The following is a 13,888-nucleotide window of genomic DNA, read 5'->3' on the forward strand; positions in this document are numbered from 1 at the left end:
GAGTGGAATGTCTCCCATCCCATTGAGCAATAGGTGCCGTTTCCCCTACTTTCCAGAGAGCTGCCGTGAGCCAGCAGATCTTTTTACAGGTATCATAATCACTTTACGAGTAGAATAACTGATTTTCTTTTTTACTTTTATTTCGGTGTCAATACCATTTATTGTTGGAGTATAGTGTGGCCATGGTAATACTATTAATAGTTAGAGTAAGTCTTTTGAATGTTTCTGTGGTGTTGAATGAATGAGAGGACTCACGGATCACATGGGGCCAGGGTTCTGTTAGCCATTGCTTTGCTCCCTGGAGTCACTGATTGGAGGATCTCTGATTCTCTTTCATGGAGGGACACCACATTTACTGACTCTAAAATATTTTTCTGTGATTATTGGAATGCTATCAAATAGTTCTCTACCAACTTTTAAGGTTTGTGTGCATTTTTTTTTTTGACTAGAGAGTACAAACACATAATACAGAGCTCTGAAGACACCACAAGTAGAGCATACCTGGGAATGAGTCACCACTGCCACCCCATCCCCCAATTTTAACCTCGCTAGAGGTAGCCATTGTTTCTAGTTTTTCTGTTTTGTTTTGACTCTATATTATCTGCATTTTTTTTTCCTTATATTTATTTATTTATTTATTTGGCTGTGCCAGGTGTTAGTTGCAGCATATGGGATCTTTAGTTGCAGCACATGGGATCTAGTTCCCTGAACAGGGATCAAACCCAGGCCCCCTGCATTGGGAGCCTGGAGTCTTAGCCACTGGACCACCACGGGAGTCCCTATTATCTGCATTTTAGGATAAACATACTGAATAAATATTTGATTTTTGAATTAAATACGTCAGACTTTTCTTTAACGGAGTCTGAGTGTTATACCTTTTCTACTTCAACATTTTTAAAAAGAATTCTTCCATGTTTTCTTTGTCTCTTTTCTTTTTTTTTTTTTTAACATTTATATCTTTGACCCACCTGGAATTTATTTGAAATAGGAGTATCTGTCACATTCTAATGCCATTTCCATTTTTTCTGGCTTTCTACCAGAGCAATGCAGGACTGAAAGTTTGAGCCAAGTCCTACCTGGGCAGTTTGTGGCTACAGTTCTTATTTGTGGAAACATTAAAATTACCTCCCATACCTCTACCCAGGGGAAATTTTCACTGTGGTTAATAGGTTCATTAACATGTATTGTTAAAATCTGAGACACTTAGAAAGTGATGTTCCCACACTCTGGTTGCTCTTAATAGATTGAACAGAAAATAATGCCAGATCCCAAGACTCTGTTCCCTTTTATGTGAGTGACCATAGCAACCGGCTCTGGGAGTGAGTGTTGGTGAGCAGCATCTGTGTGGCAGACAGGCTGAGTTCAGTATGAGGTGTGTGTTCAGAATGCAAATCTGTATCCATGACAACAAACATATAAATGTATTTTTCGTTATCTTATTGTAATCCACATATTGATCAAACAGGATATTTCATCATATATCTTAAAAGGTGAAACTGGGTATTGTTTCTTTTTTTGTATTCCCAGTGTTTGCAACAGAGCAACCTGACCAGACTTGTTAGATGAATAGCTCATACCATAACCATTTAATTTATGAGTTGGTTGGGAGTTCTTTGATAGCCTAGTGGTTGGGATTTGGTGCTGCCATCGCAGGTGTCCCAGGTTTGATCCCTGGTCAGGGAACTGAGGTCCCACATGTCACATGGCACAGCCAAAATATAGTTTTTAATTTTTAAAAAAATAGATAAAATTTATAAAAAAATAATTTATGAGTTGATAGTATTTTAGAGTTTGAAGTTTAGGGGGTTGAAGGAATGCACAAGCAATTTAGATGAGCTTGAACTCCAGTTTTAATTTCATATATGAAATGTTGGGAGGTGAATTTTATATTAGACCCAAGGGAACCTAACATAATACCTGTAAACAAGCCCAATATCAGTCTCTGCCTCACCCATGCAAATTGTGGAATGCACTATGAGGTTGGTTTGGCTTCATCTTGGAAATCCTGAAATAATTCTGCTTGACAACAACAAATTCACTCTGCAAGGTCCTGGAGCACAGTGATATACAAAGCATTGGGTCTGTTAAATGCTATTTTTATTCCATGGTTCAATTGTTTCTCTTTCATTTTTTCTTTTCCCAGAATATTGATAGGGTTGTGTTCGTTGGGAATTTTCTCAGAATCAATATGGTCTCCATGAAGCTGCTAGCATACGCCATGGATTTTTGGTCCAAAGGACAGCTAAAAGCTCTGTTTTTGGAACATGAGGTAAGTTGAGTTCACATGGACTTAATTGTCCTCCGTGGACATTTTTGGGTTGTCTAACATGTGAGCAGGTGCCTTAGTTTGTATTTATGCAAAAGATAAGGAAGAACAGTATATAAAATGGAAGCTCTCTTTTCCAACAATCAAGACTAGTAGATGGTTAATTTTTTAAAAAGTTAAAAAATGACTGATCATGGGAAAATACCTCCCTACTATCAACATTCCATTTTAATATAAAATGTATAAATGTTCATTTGCTCACCAATTTTTTGAAGTAGGCCCAGGACCTAATTTTGAGCATGGGTTCTGCTGATGGGAGCTTGTTAATTGTCTTTTTTTTCATAATCCACAGTATTATGTACCTTTTTTTATTTTTTGTTTGTTTCTTTAAAGTAGATCAAGAAATTAAAGATACCTATGAAGTAATTTGGTTACGAAATCATTCTAAATTATCCCAATCTTTCATATGTAGAATCTACCTAAATACAGGGCAACGGTTGTGATTACCTTTTTCAATCTTTGTTTCATTTTTTTTTCATTATTGAGATAGAGTTAGCACATGACATTGTATAAGTTTAAGGTATACAATAATGATTCAATATATGTATATATTATAAAATGGTTATTATTAATAGCATAAGTTTAGTTATCATCCACCACCACACATTATTACAAAGATTTTTTCCTTATAATGAAAACTTTTAACATTTATTCTCCTAGCAACTTTCACTATTATTAACTAGCTTTTTCATCTTTTTTAAGAATTTAACTCGATTTTCATAGAGGTGACCATTCATCTTGTACTCTTTTTATTGGTTTTGGTGGTATATAATTACATTAGATTATTACATTAACAATGAAATTGTCATAAACAAATTTAAGGATAAACACAACTGACTCTTGGCAAATAAACAACTCAGTTGGTGAGAACAGAAGTGTTCAGGCTACTCTTAGTAACCTGGTGGCCTTGAGAGGCTGGTATGCTAGACATTAGGCAGCCTGTTTACAGAAGTAGAGAGCTCTGATTAATTCAGAGTCCCTTATATCCAGTTTCTACACTAATAGAAATTGGAGGTTTCTAAGAGTGAGTAGGCGGGCCCTCTTTTCTTCCCACCTTCTCCATCCTCCGTTAAAATCAATACTGTATGGTTTCCCTGGTGGCTCAGTGGTGAAGAATTCGCCTACCAGTGCAGGAGACACAGGTTCAATCCCTGTTCTGGGAAGACCCCGCATGCCGTGGAGCAAACACTGAGCCAGCGCTGTCGAGCCTGCAGGCTACAACTATTGAGCCCATGTGCCACAACTACTAGAACTTGTTTGCCCAGAGCCCATGCTTCTCAACAAGAGAAGCCAATGCAATGAGAAGTCTGAGCACTGCAACTAGAGGGTAGCCTCAGCTCACCACAGTGAGAGAAAAGCCCACACAGCCAGAAACAAATTAAGTTTAAAAGGAAAGAAAATAAAATCAATACTGTAGAAAGCAGCTCTTTATCATGGGAGGTACCCAATGCCTTGGATATAATGCAATAGGAAGAACAGGAAGTGTCATAAATTTTCCATTGTAATGAATACGGTGGCATTTTTCTCATTTCCAAATTGAATTATTTATTTGAAAAGTTGCTGATGCATTTGTAAGTTATTTAGGACTCTATAAGCCTATGTTCTGTTTTATTAAAAGCATATAAAACAATAGGAAGTTAAATACGAAAGAGTTAAAGGCCAATGATAGACATTAATACCAAAGTTTTTGTTTTCGTGTTTTTATGCAGGCTAAAAAGTGAAGTGATGTTAACCTTTTTGTGGGGAGGATGGGGCCTCAGAATTTTCACTTTCCTTCCCCCAACCAGAGCATCTCCCTTTCTATCTACTTAGTTAATTGATTTTCCTTGTAAAGTTTTGTTTAAAAAAAATAAAATGAAAAAGAAAAACACTCTTCTGGATATATGTGCTAAATCGCTTCAGTTGTATCCGACTCTTTGCAACCCTGTGAACTGTAGCCCACCAGGCTCCTCTGTTCATGGGATTCTCCAGGGAAGAATACTGGAGTGGGTTGCCATGCCCTTCTCTAGGGGATCTTCCTGACCCAGGGATTGAACCTGCATCTTCTGCGGCTCCTGCATTGCAGGTGGATTCTTTACCACTGAGCCACTAGGGAAACCCTAGTGTTACTAGGTTTAGCAATCAAAAATATAGGACACAGTTATTTTATCTAGCATTTATCTGTTTTATCTAGCAACCCTAAGTTATGATCCTCTTAGACTAAGGTAGAAAACAAACGCTGGAAGCCATCAGGGATTAAAAGCCATCTACAGGGGCACATAGGTAGTTAGTTGATGGTAAGATAGGAAGTAAGACCCAATGTTTTGGGGAAACTCACTTCTCTGGGTATAAAGGCATATCCTTCATACAGTCTTAGGCCTCTGTGGATGACAGCTATGGTTTGTTACTAAGTGTTAAACTCCAGTCTCTATGGCCAGTGAAAATAGAGCATTTTTATATCTCCTCGTAGGTACTTCTCAGAAAATTCTCTATCTCCTTGGGTTCACTCTCAGTTAGGCAGATCTTTCTGGAGAAAGGTATGGAGGGATAACTTTTGGGAGGTCTGGTAAGGTGGCTTTCCTGCCCTGCCTGGAGTCCTCACTCAGTCTCATTCACTTCACTTATATGAGTGAGCATCTCCTAAGAGAAGTGGACTCCCCAGGTGGCTCAGTTGTAAAAGAATCTGCCTACCAATGCAGGAGACACAGGAGATGCTGGTTTGATCCCTGGGTTGGGAAGATTCCCTGGAGGAGGAAATGGCAACCCATTTCAGTATTCTTGAAAGAGGAGCCTGGTGGGCTACAGTCCATGGGGTTGCAAAGAGTCGGACATGACTGAGCATGCACACTCATGTATCTTGGAACCTAAAAGAAAGAGTCTAGTAAAGCAGTTGGGAACACAGGCTCTCACTGACTTGAAGACTTTAGTCAATGACTACTTCTCCATTCTGTTTTAGCTTTTGTAAAATAAAGTGATAATATTGTTTGTCTCATAAAGTTATTGTGAAAATTATGTGAAGAAATTCATGTAAAGTTCTTAGAACAATTTCTAGCTTACAGCAAGCCCTCAATAAATGTTAGCAGGTGGCAGTGGAGGCAGAGATTCCTGCTGTGTAGTGTTCTGACATCTGCCACCCATTTCTGCAGGAAGTAACCATTGAGCCAGGCAAATACCAGAGAAGAGGCGTCTCCTGCCTTTTGGAAACCAGCTTCTCTAAAAATCTCTGTTTTTCAGGTTCTTTCATTTTTACAGATGAGTGAAGGTTAGAGTTCCTTCCTGTGAGACATTACAACTTTGGAGTCAGATAGATTTGGGGATTGAGCCCCGGGACAAGGCATGTGACCCTGAAGGGGCAATTTACTTTATTACCTTCCATTTCTCATCTGTGGAATGGGGATAATAATGTGAATTTTGCCATGACAAGGATTAAAATGAAATAATTATGATCCGAAAAATCCTAAAAATACTCAACAGCAAGGTAGTAGTGTATACTGTGGTGCCAGAGATTTTTCTAAGCACTTTACATCCATTAATTTATCTAATGTATATAAGCAAATAGATATGCAGTGCATTTATTATTATTATTCTATCATGTTTCATACCAGAGTTCAGGTTTTAAATTTCTTATTATCTACAGCTTCCCAGGTGGTGCTAGTGGTAAAGAACCTGCCCGCCAAAGCAGGAGACAAAGAGCTGCGGGTTCAATCCCTGGGTCAGGAAGATCCCCTGGAGGAGGGCATGGCAACCCACTCCAGTATTTTTTCCTGGAGAATCCTATGGATGGAGGAGCCTGGCGGGCTACGGTCCATAGGGTCTCAAAGAGCTGGACATGACTGAGTGACTGAGCACGCAGGCACACACAGCATTAGTGGGCAGCATTCCTCAAATGATGACAAATAGTAGGTGTTGGGCCAAGGTTCAGAGATAATCGTACAGAATTTTCCCCATTGTTGTTGTAGGGTTACTTTGGAGCTGTCGGGGCACTGTTGGAACTGTTCAAAATGCCTGATGACCAGTAGAGATGAGCCATAGACATGGAGCAGCCCTCTGTGAGGACAGGGACGCAAGCTCTGCTGCTGGAGAGGGTGAGAGCCACTGGGACGGAAGCCAAGCCATTATGGCAGATGAACCTGCTGGATTTGTACATAATTTAAAATCCTTCTTGCTGATCTTTTACTCTTGGGTTTTGAGCTTATGATTCAAAATGGGGAATACAAGAGTTTTTTCTGTATACTGTATTTTTAAAAAAAGAAAAACATTTGTGCAGCGTGGCCAAACCTACCAATTTTATGCATTGACTTTGAAAAATTGAATGATGTTTAAAGAAGGACCTGAAATGTAAGTGCTGGTTATTTTTCTTCTGGGGTTTACTGATCAGTGTGATAATTTTTAATTTCATTTAGTAATGACTCTAGAAGATTTTACCTTGACATATTTTTCATGACGTTTCATGATTTGCTGTTGGTTTCAAATGAAACTACAAATCTGGCATGTTTTACTGTGAACACTATTTTGTTTGTTTGTTTGTTTACCTTTTTTTGGTCTTGTTTTTCTGTTTGAATGTCTTATGGAAAAAGAATCCTTCCCCATTTCTGTCCTCGGATGACTCCCCTCCCCTCACCCCCGCAACACATTTGTTCTTTAATGTCCTTGTTCATGTTAATCAAGGTGCTGACCAACTCAATACAAAGTTAAGCACGAGATCTAAAGCTCTCAAAAGTGCCCTTGAAGAGAAAACTCTGAAGAAGTGTTCATGAATTTAGTGAGTCTGGCAAAAGTTGAAAATTATTAATATATGCAATTTTGTCATCACCCTTATGAATATACAGTATTGCACTGAATTTCTTTTATATTAGGTTATAATATTACATTGAAATGTTCTCTGATTAAATGTCCTCATCCATGCAGAGCATGTGAGTGGCAGCAAATCCTGTGCAAGATGCTAGAATTTACAGGGAAAGTCTCCCGGTAAATAACTGTTCACACTGGGATGTTTAGGAGAAGTCATGGGTTGAGGTGTCATGTACTAATATCTGTGTTTTGTACATGTATGTACCTAGGAACTTTGTAACATGCATCTTAAATAATAACAAACTTTTTTATTTGAAATATTTTAGACTGAAAACGATTTCAATCCCACTTTCTAAAATTAAAAAAAAATTATGATACTGATCTATATATGTATTTTTTTTCTGTTTGAAAGATATCATTGGGACCGACGAGTAACTTTAAAATGAGAGCTTTGTACAAATATTGAAACACATGAGATCTAATGATTTAGAACTAATTAATCTTTTGAATTGAGCATATTGTCGAAAGCGATTTTTGAAGGGCAGTACCATTGTTCCATGATGAAACTTTCCTTCTTTGCCTTCTGGGCACCATCTTTAATTTCCATGTCTTCAAGTCTTGAAAAAGTTGATGTTAATGGAAGTATTCACTTGTCTGGTTGAAATAAAGCCTGTTTCTGTTGTGATTTGTTTTAGTGTATATGTCATTTTCATATCTTAACCTTTATGTCCATATTATCTGCTTTTGTATCATAAAATGAATATGTGTTATACTTTAGCTACTCTACATTTCATAATTTGAAGCTTTCACATAAGCTTGGTAAGGTCCAAAACACTATGTCTTCAGTTAAAGCTGTAGTTTATCCCTATGCAAGGATTTATTTTTTTAATGTAGCTTTATTGTTCTTACACAACTAACTCCTTATTCCCAAAAGATCACTACTATATTGGATAATTCTGAAAGAGTTTCAAAATTTAGTCATCACAAAAACATTTGATCAATGTCCACCTGGCTTAAAAAAATTCCAGCAACTAAGATGTTTTTGAAAAAGGTAAGGGTGAAAACCCACATATCGTCTGTGAGAGTACCTTTTTCAGATTGTTCTCTGCTGCCATTCCTACTCTCATCCATCAGGGAATTGCACTCCCTGGATCATGGTTCTTCAAAAGAAATCAAGGCACGTTAGTGCAACTACATAATTTTTAAATTATCTGGACTCACTTGATCTCTCTTATAAATGTATATAACATTGGTTTAGCTGAGGAAATAAATTACTCCGTTATACAAATATCAGTTATATGTTGGCTACTTATAGCTAGCCTTTTTTTTTTTTTTTTAAACAATGAGGGAGTAGTACCCAGAGGCATTTCTTTACATTCACTTGAATAACAGATACTTTCCTTTGGCTCAACATCATGAAGAAATCTGGTGAGACTAAGAATGCTTATCTTGAACTCCATGAAGGTAGGGTGACCACAAGGTCCACAGCAGGGCATCTGGTTGTGAGACAGCTTCTATTTGGATCCAGCTTAGCCACTGATGAGCTGTGCGGACAAGTAGTTAACCCTCTCTTTAAGCCCGTTTTCTCACTCATATGTGCATATGCGTGCTAAGTCGCTTCAGTCGTGTCCGACTCTTTGTGACCCTATGGACCATAACCCACCAGGCTCCTCTGTCCATGGGATTCTCCAGGCAAGAATACTAAAGTGGGTTGCCATGCCCTCGTCCACAAGATCTTCCCAACTCATGGATTGAACCCGCGTCTCTTATGTGTCCCGCATTAGCAGGCAGGTTCTTTACCACTAGCACCACTTGGGAAGCCCTTTCTCACTTATAAAATGAGGCAAATAGTAGTTTTTACCTGCATACTTTAAAAGCTTAGCACAAGGGTTGATACACAGTATATGCTTCATTAATGCTAGCTATGCTGGAAAAAAAAAAAATAGATGTTTTTTTAAACTAACAGGTTAAATCGGTGATTTCTAACCTGGAATGTGGGGAACCCGTTTTAGCATAAAAATATTACATAGGTCTCCATATGCTAGTCTACATCTACAGCCCCACATCCACAACTCTGAAATCCCGAACTCTTAAAATTTATCTTGATAATTCATTTCACAGAAAAAGTTGACTTGAGCGTTATTTATGACACTTTGGAGGTCTCTACACATTGCAAAGCAATTAATGTGTTTGATTACAAGGTACTGCCCCAGACCCTACTAAGGGTGTTAATTAAGTAGGGAAGCATTCTGAATTTTGAAACACATCTGGTGCCAAGAGTTTCAGATAAAGGAATTGTGGAAATATTGTATTCTTCAGTTTATGTATTCTTCATCCATCTTTACATGGATTCAGAGTCCTTTTGTTAAGAACCATTGTTATAGGTAATTTATACTTGACATCATTCAGTTGTACAAGGAATATTAAGAAGTTATTTTGTGCTGGGAAAGGGAACTGAGTAGACTAGGAGGAATAGGTTACAACTGCTGCTTGTCAAATGCGGGGAAGACAGACATCTTAAACCAACCATATAATTTCAGGTGTCATTCATTCATTCACAGATATGCACAGCAGTTAACAAAACACAGACCCATCCTCAGAGAGCTTACATTCTGGCAGGGAAGACAGATAACACTACTAATCACATAATGTTATATCAGTACTACAAAGAGGAAAAAGTAAGATAGAGGGGCCAGAGAGCGAGGTAATTCTGTTTAGAAAATGAAAAGGAGAAATTTCTTTGGTTAGAGTGCTCAAAGACAACCTCTCTTAGGAGGTGATGCTGGAGCAGAGTTGAATAAAATTGAGGACACACCATGGAAATACCTGGGAGAAATTCTTTTACTACTGGAAAATGTCAATGGAAGTGGTAAAGGCCTGTAAGGAGGCCAGTGTGAGTGGTGGGAAATGTAGTTCTAACAGTAGCCATGGACTAGGTCCTGCTTGAAGTCCTCCAAGTGAGGGTAGAAAGCTGCACTTGAAGGAGACATCAGCCCTCTCTCCTGGAGGAGGGTACAAGAAAAGTTTTCAGAGTCTTAACCAACAAGCTGAGAGCACTGAGCGGATCAGGAGGGGAAGGCTGCCCAAGCAGAGGGAGCAGGGTGAGAGAAGCATTGAGGGAAGAAGCAGCCTTGCTTATTCAGGAAACTGGATGCTGTCTGCTTCAGCCAGGCTGTGATTAGTGAGAGAGAAACCAGATACAGGAGGGAGGGAAACAGCCAGATTCTGAAAGGACTCGTATTCTGCATTAAGGATGTTGGTCTTTTCTGAGTCAGTGTGGAGCCATCAGAGAATTTCAAGTAAAGTGAAACTAGAATTAATCTGGCTTCAAAGTGATAGTAGAGCAAAATGTCCTATTAAAGTGAGTAAACCGGTTATTGTGCTTTTGAATACATACTATTCCATTATTCCATATATCATGTTTACTTTATTTCCTCTATTGTGCCAAACCTCGTGCAGGAGCTGCTTAGTGGACCACATTTCTCTGTAACTAAGATGGTTATATAAACTCTTGAGCATTTTCCCACAGGACAAAGGCTACGACTAGTAGCTACAATTCTGTTGTGATTCTGTTTAGTGAGTGGGAAGGTTTCACCATCAGAGATTACCATGAACTCCATTACTGGTAAGAACTGTTCAGATTGAAGGCACTTTTCCTCCCAGTGATCAGAAGATGATCCTTCCAAGTTTGTTGAAGAAGATTTAATGAATGCACATTTTCTACAGGGTCTTCCAGGTACTCACTCATTCTCTCTTCATCTATTTAATTTTGACTGAAAGCCTATGATCTGGAAGGCACTGGGTAACATTTAGAATACCTTCTTTTGTGAATAAGACAACAAGATCCCTTCTTTCATTTGGCTTCCATTCTGGTGAGGGAAAATTGACTTTAAGCAGAGACCAATAAATAGATGAGAAAATAGTCAGATAGTGATAAATGCTACAAAAGAAACAGGGTGATGTGACAGGAAAGAAAAAGACTTCCTTTAGTCAGATGGGTGTAGGGGTATGCTCAGTCACTTCAGTCATGTCTGACTCTTTGCGACCCTACAGATGTAGCCCGCCAGGCTCCTCTGTCCTTAGGATTTCCCAGGAAAGAATACTAGAGTGGGTTGTCATGCCCTCCTCCAGAGGATCTTCCCAACCCAGGAATCAAACCTGCGTTTCCTATGTCTCCTGCACTGCGGGCAGATTCTTTACCCACTGAGTTGCCTGGGAAATCAGATGGGCATGAAATACAAATATGATTAAGTTATGGCCTCAGCTTCTAAGTAATGCCAGTGAGTTCATCTTGCTTTCGTTCATTACCACCACGTCCATGAAAATAAAAGATATTTGGGGGAAGCAGTTTGATCGCTAACCCACTTCGTAAGCTTTTGAGTATTTAAGTTAGTTCACACATGTGTGATCTTAGTTCTCTGACCAGGGCTTGAACCCACAACTCATGGAAGCGCAGAGTCTTAAGTACTGGACTACCATAGAATTGCCTCATCTCAGAGTCTCTTATAAAGCTTCTTGAAAATTTAGGAATAAAAATTTAAACAAGGATATATTATCAAATTTGAGAATGCTAATTAATTTGGGACATTCACAAATATGTGAAAATTAAACAATACACTTCTAAGTAATCAATAGGTCAAATAAGAATCACAAAGAAGACAGAAAATACACTGAAATGAATGAAAATGACAACACAACATGCCAAAACTTTGTTGCACACAGTTAAAGCAATGCTTAGGGAGAAATTTATAGCTATAAATATTACTTGACCATAAAAATGAATGAAGTACTGGTATCTATTACAACATGGATTAACCTTGACACTACTATGCTATGCTAAGTGAAAGGGGCTAGTTTCCTGCCTTCAATGCAGGAGACCCAGTTTTGATCCCTGGGTCAGGAAGATCCCCTGGAGGAGGGCATGGTAACCTATTCCAGGATTCTCGCCTGGGAAATCCCATGGACAGAGGAGCTTGATGCGCTACAGTCCATGGGGTTGCAAAGAGTCGGACACGATTGAGAGATTAAACCGCCACACAATATAGAGACAGAAAGTCAATTAGTGGTTTCCTAAGTCTAAGGATTGGGAGAAATGAGTTACTGCTCATTGTTATGAGGGTTTTTTTTGGTGACGAAAATGTTCTAAAATGGACGAGGTGATGCTTGTGCAACTCAGAAATCACTGAGTTATACATTTTAAATAAATTAATTAAATGGTATGTGAATTATATTTCAGTACAGCTATTTTTCACAAATAAGTTACATTTGAAAGTTGAAAAAAAATTCTTTATATATAGCACAGAAGTGAAATTACGTACGTTAATTGGATATTCTTTATTTTAACCTATGGTATCATTTCAATTTCATAAAATATTCTACTCATTATATTTGGGAGTGCGAAGTTAAGTGGCCCTTATGAAGCATCACTATGAACAAAGCTAGTGGAGGTGATGGAATTCCACTGAGCTATTTCAAATCCTAAAAGATGATGCTGTGAAAGTGCTACACTCAGTACGCCAGCAAATTTGGAAAACTCAGCAGTGGCCACAGGACTGGAAAAAGTCAGTTTTCATTCCAGTCTCAACGAAAGGCAATGCCAAAGAATGTTCAAACTACCACACAATTGCACTCATTTCACACGCTAGCATTTCACACGCTAGCAAAGTAATGCTCAAAATTCTCCAAGCTAGGCTTCAATAGTATGTGAACTGAGAAATTCCAGATGTACAAGCTGGTTTTAGAAAAGGCAGAGGAACCAGAGATCAAATTGCCAACATTCATTGGATCCTAGAAAAAGCAAGAGAATTGCAGAAAAACGTCTACTTCTGCTTCACTGACTACACTAAAGCCTTTGACCATGTGGGTCACAACAAGCTGTGAAAAATTCTTAAAAAGATGGGAATACTAGACTACCTTACCTGCCTCCTGAGAAATCTATATGCAGGTCAAGAAGCAACAGTTAGAACCGCACATGGAACAATGGCTGGTTCCAAATTGGGAAAGGAGTACATCAAGGCTGTATATTTCACCCTGCTTATTTAACTTGTATGCAGAGTACATCATGTGAAATGCTGGACTGGATGATGCACAAGCTGGAATCAAGATTGCCAAGAGAAATATCAATAACCTCAGATATGCAGATGACACCACCCTTATGGCAGAAAGTGAAGAGGAACTAAAGAGCTTCTTGATGAAAGGGAAAGAGGAGACTGAAAAAGCTGGCTTAAAACTCAACATTCAAAAAATGAACATCATGGTATCCGGTCCCATCACTCCTGGCAAATAGAGGGGGAAACAATGAAAACAGTGAGACTTTATTTTCTTAGGCTCCTAAATCACTGCAGATGATGACTGCAGCCATGAAATTAAAAGACGCTTGTTCCTTGGAAGAAAAGCTATGACCAACCTAGACAGCATATTAAAAAGCAGAGACATTACTTTGCCAACAAAGGTCTGTCTAGTCAAAGCTACGGTTTTTCCAGTAATTATGTATTGATGTGAGAGGTGGACCATAAAGAAAGCTGAGTGCCGAAGAATTGATACTTTTGAACTGTGGTGCTGAAGAAGACTCTTGAGAGTCCCTTGGACTACAAGGAGATCCAACCAGTTAATCCTAAAGGAAATCAGTCCTGAATATTCATTTGAAAGACTGATAGCTGAAGCTGAAGCTCCAATACTTTGGCCACCTGATGCAAAGAACTGACTCATTGGAAAAGACTGTGATGCTGGAAAAGATTGAAGGCAGGAGGAAAAGGGGACGACAGAGGATGAGATGGTTGGATGGCATCACCA

The 13,888-nt window shown here is 38.7% G+C and overlaps 1 protein-coding gene across 10 annotated transcripts in view; it reads left to right on the forward strand.

Moving 5' to 3' along the window:
* PANK1 (pantothenate kinase 1) overlaps nt 1-7,781 on the forward strand; it is a 110,443-nt gene extending 102,662 nt beyond the window's left edge. For all 10 annotated transcript variants that reach the window (XM_081555759.1, XM_081555722.1, XM_081555732.1 and 7 more), the window contains 2 exons: nt 2,144-2,269; nt 6,265-7,781. In XM_081555759.1, coding sequence (XP_081411885.1) covers nt 2,144-2,269; nt 6,265-6,324 — 186 coding nt within the window. In that variant the 3' untranslated portion in view covers nt 6,325-7,781. The remainder of the gene's footprint in view (nt 1-2,143; nt 2,270-6,264) is intronic.
* The last annotated feature ends 6,107 nt before the right edge of the window (nt 7,782-13,888 follow it).

Source organism: Giraffa tippelskirchi, chromosome 2, assembly GCF_054371585.1.
Source record: "Giraffa tippelskirchi isolate mGirTip1 chromosome 2, T2T-mGirTip1v1.2.pri, whole genome shotgun sequence".
In the NCBI taxonomy this organism is placed as follows: domain Eukaryota; kingdom Metazoa; phylum Chordata; class Mammalia; order Artiodactyla; family Giraffidae; genus Giraffa; species Giraffa tippelskirchi.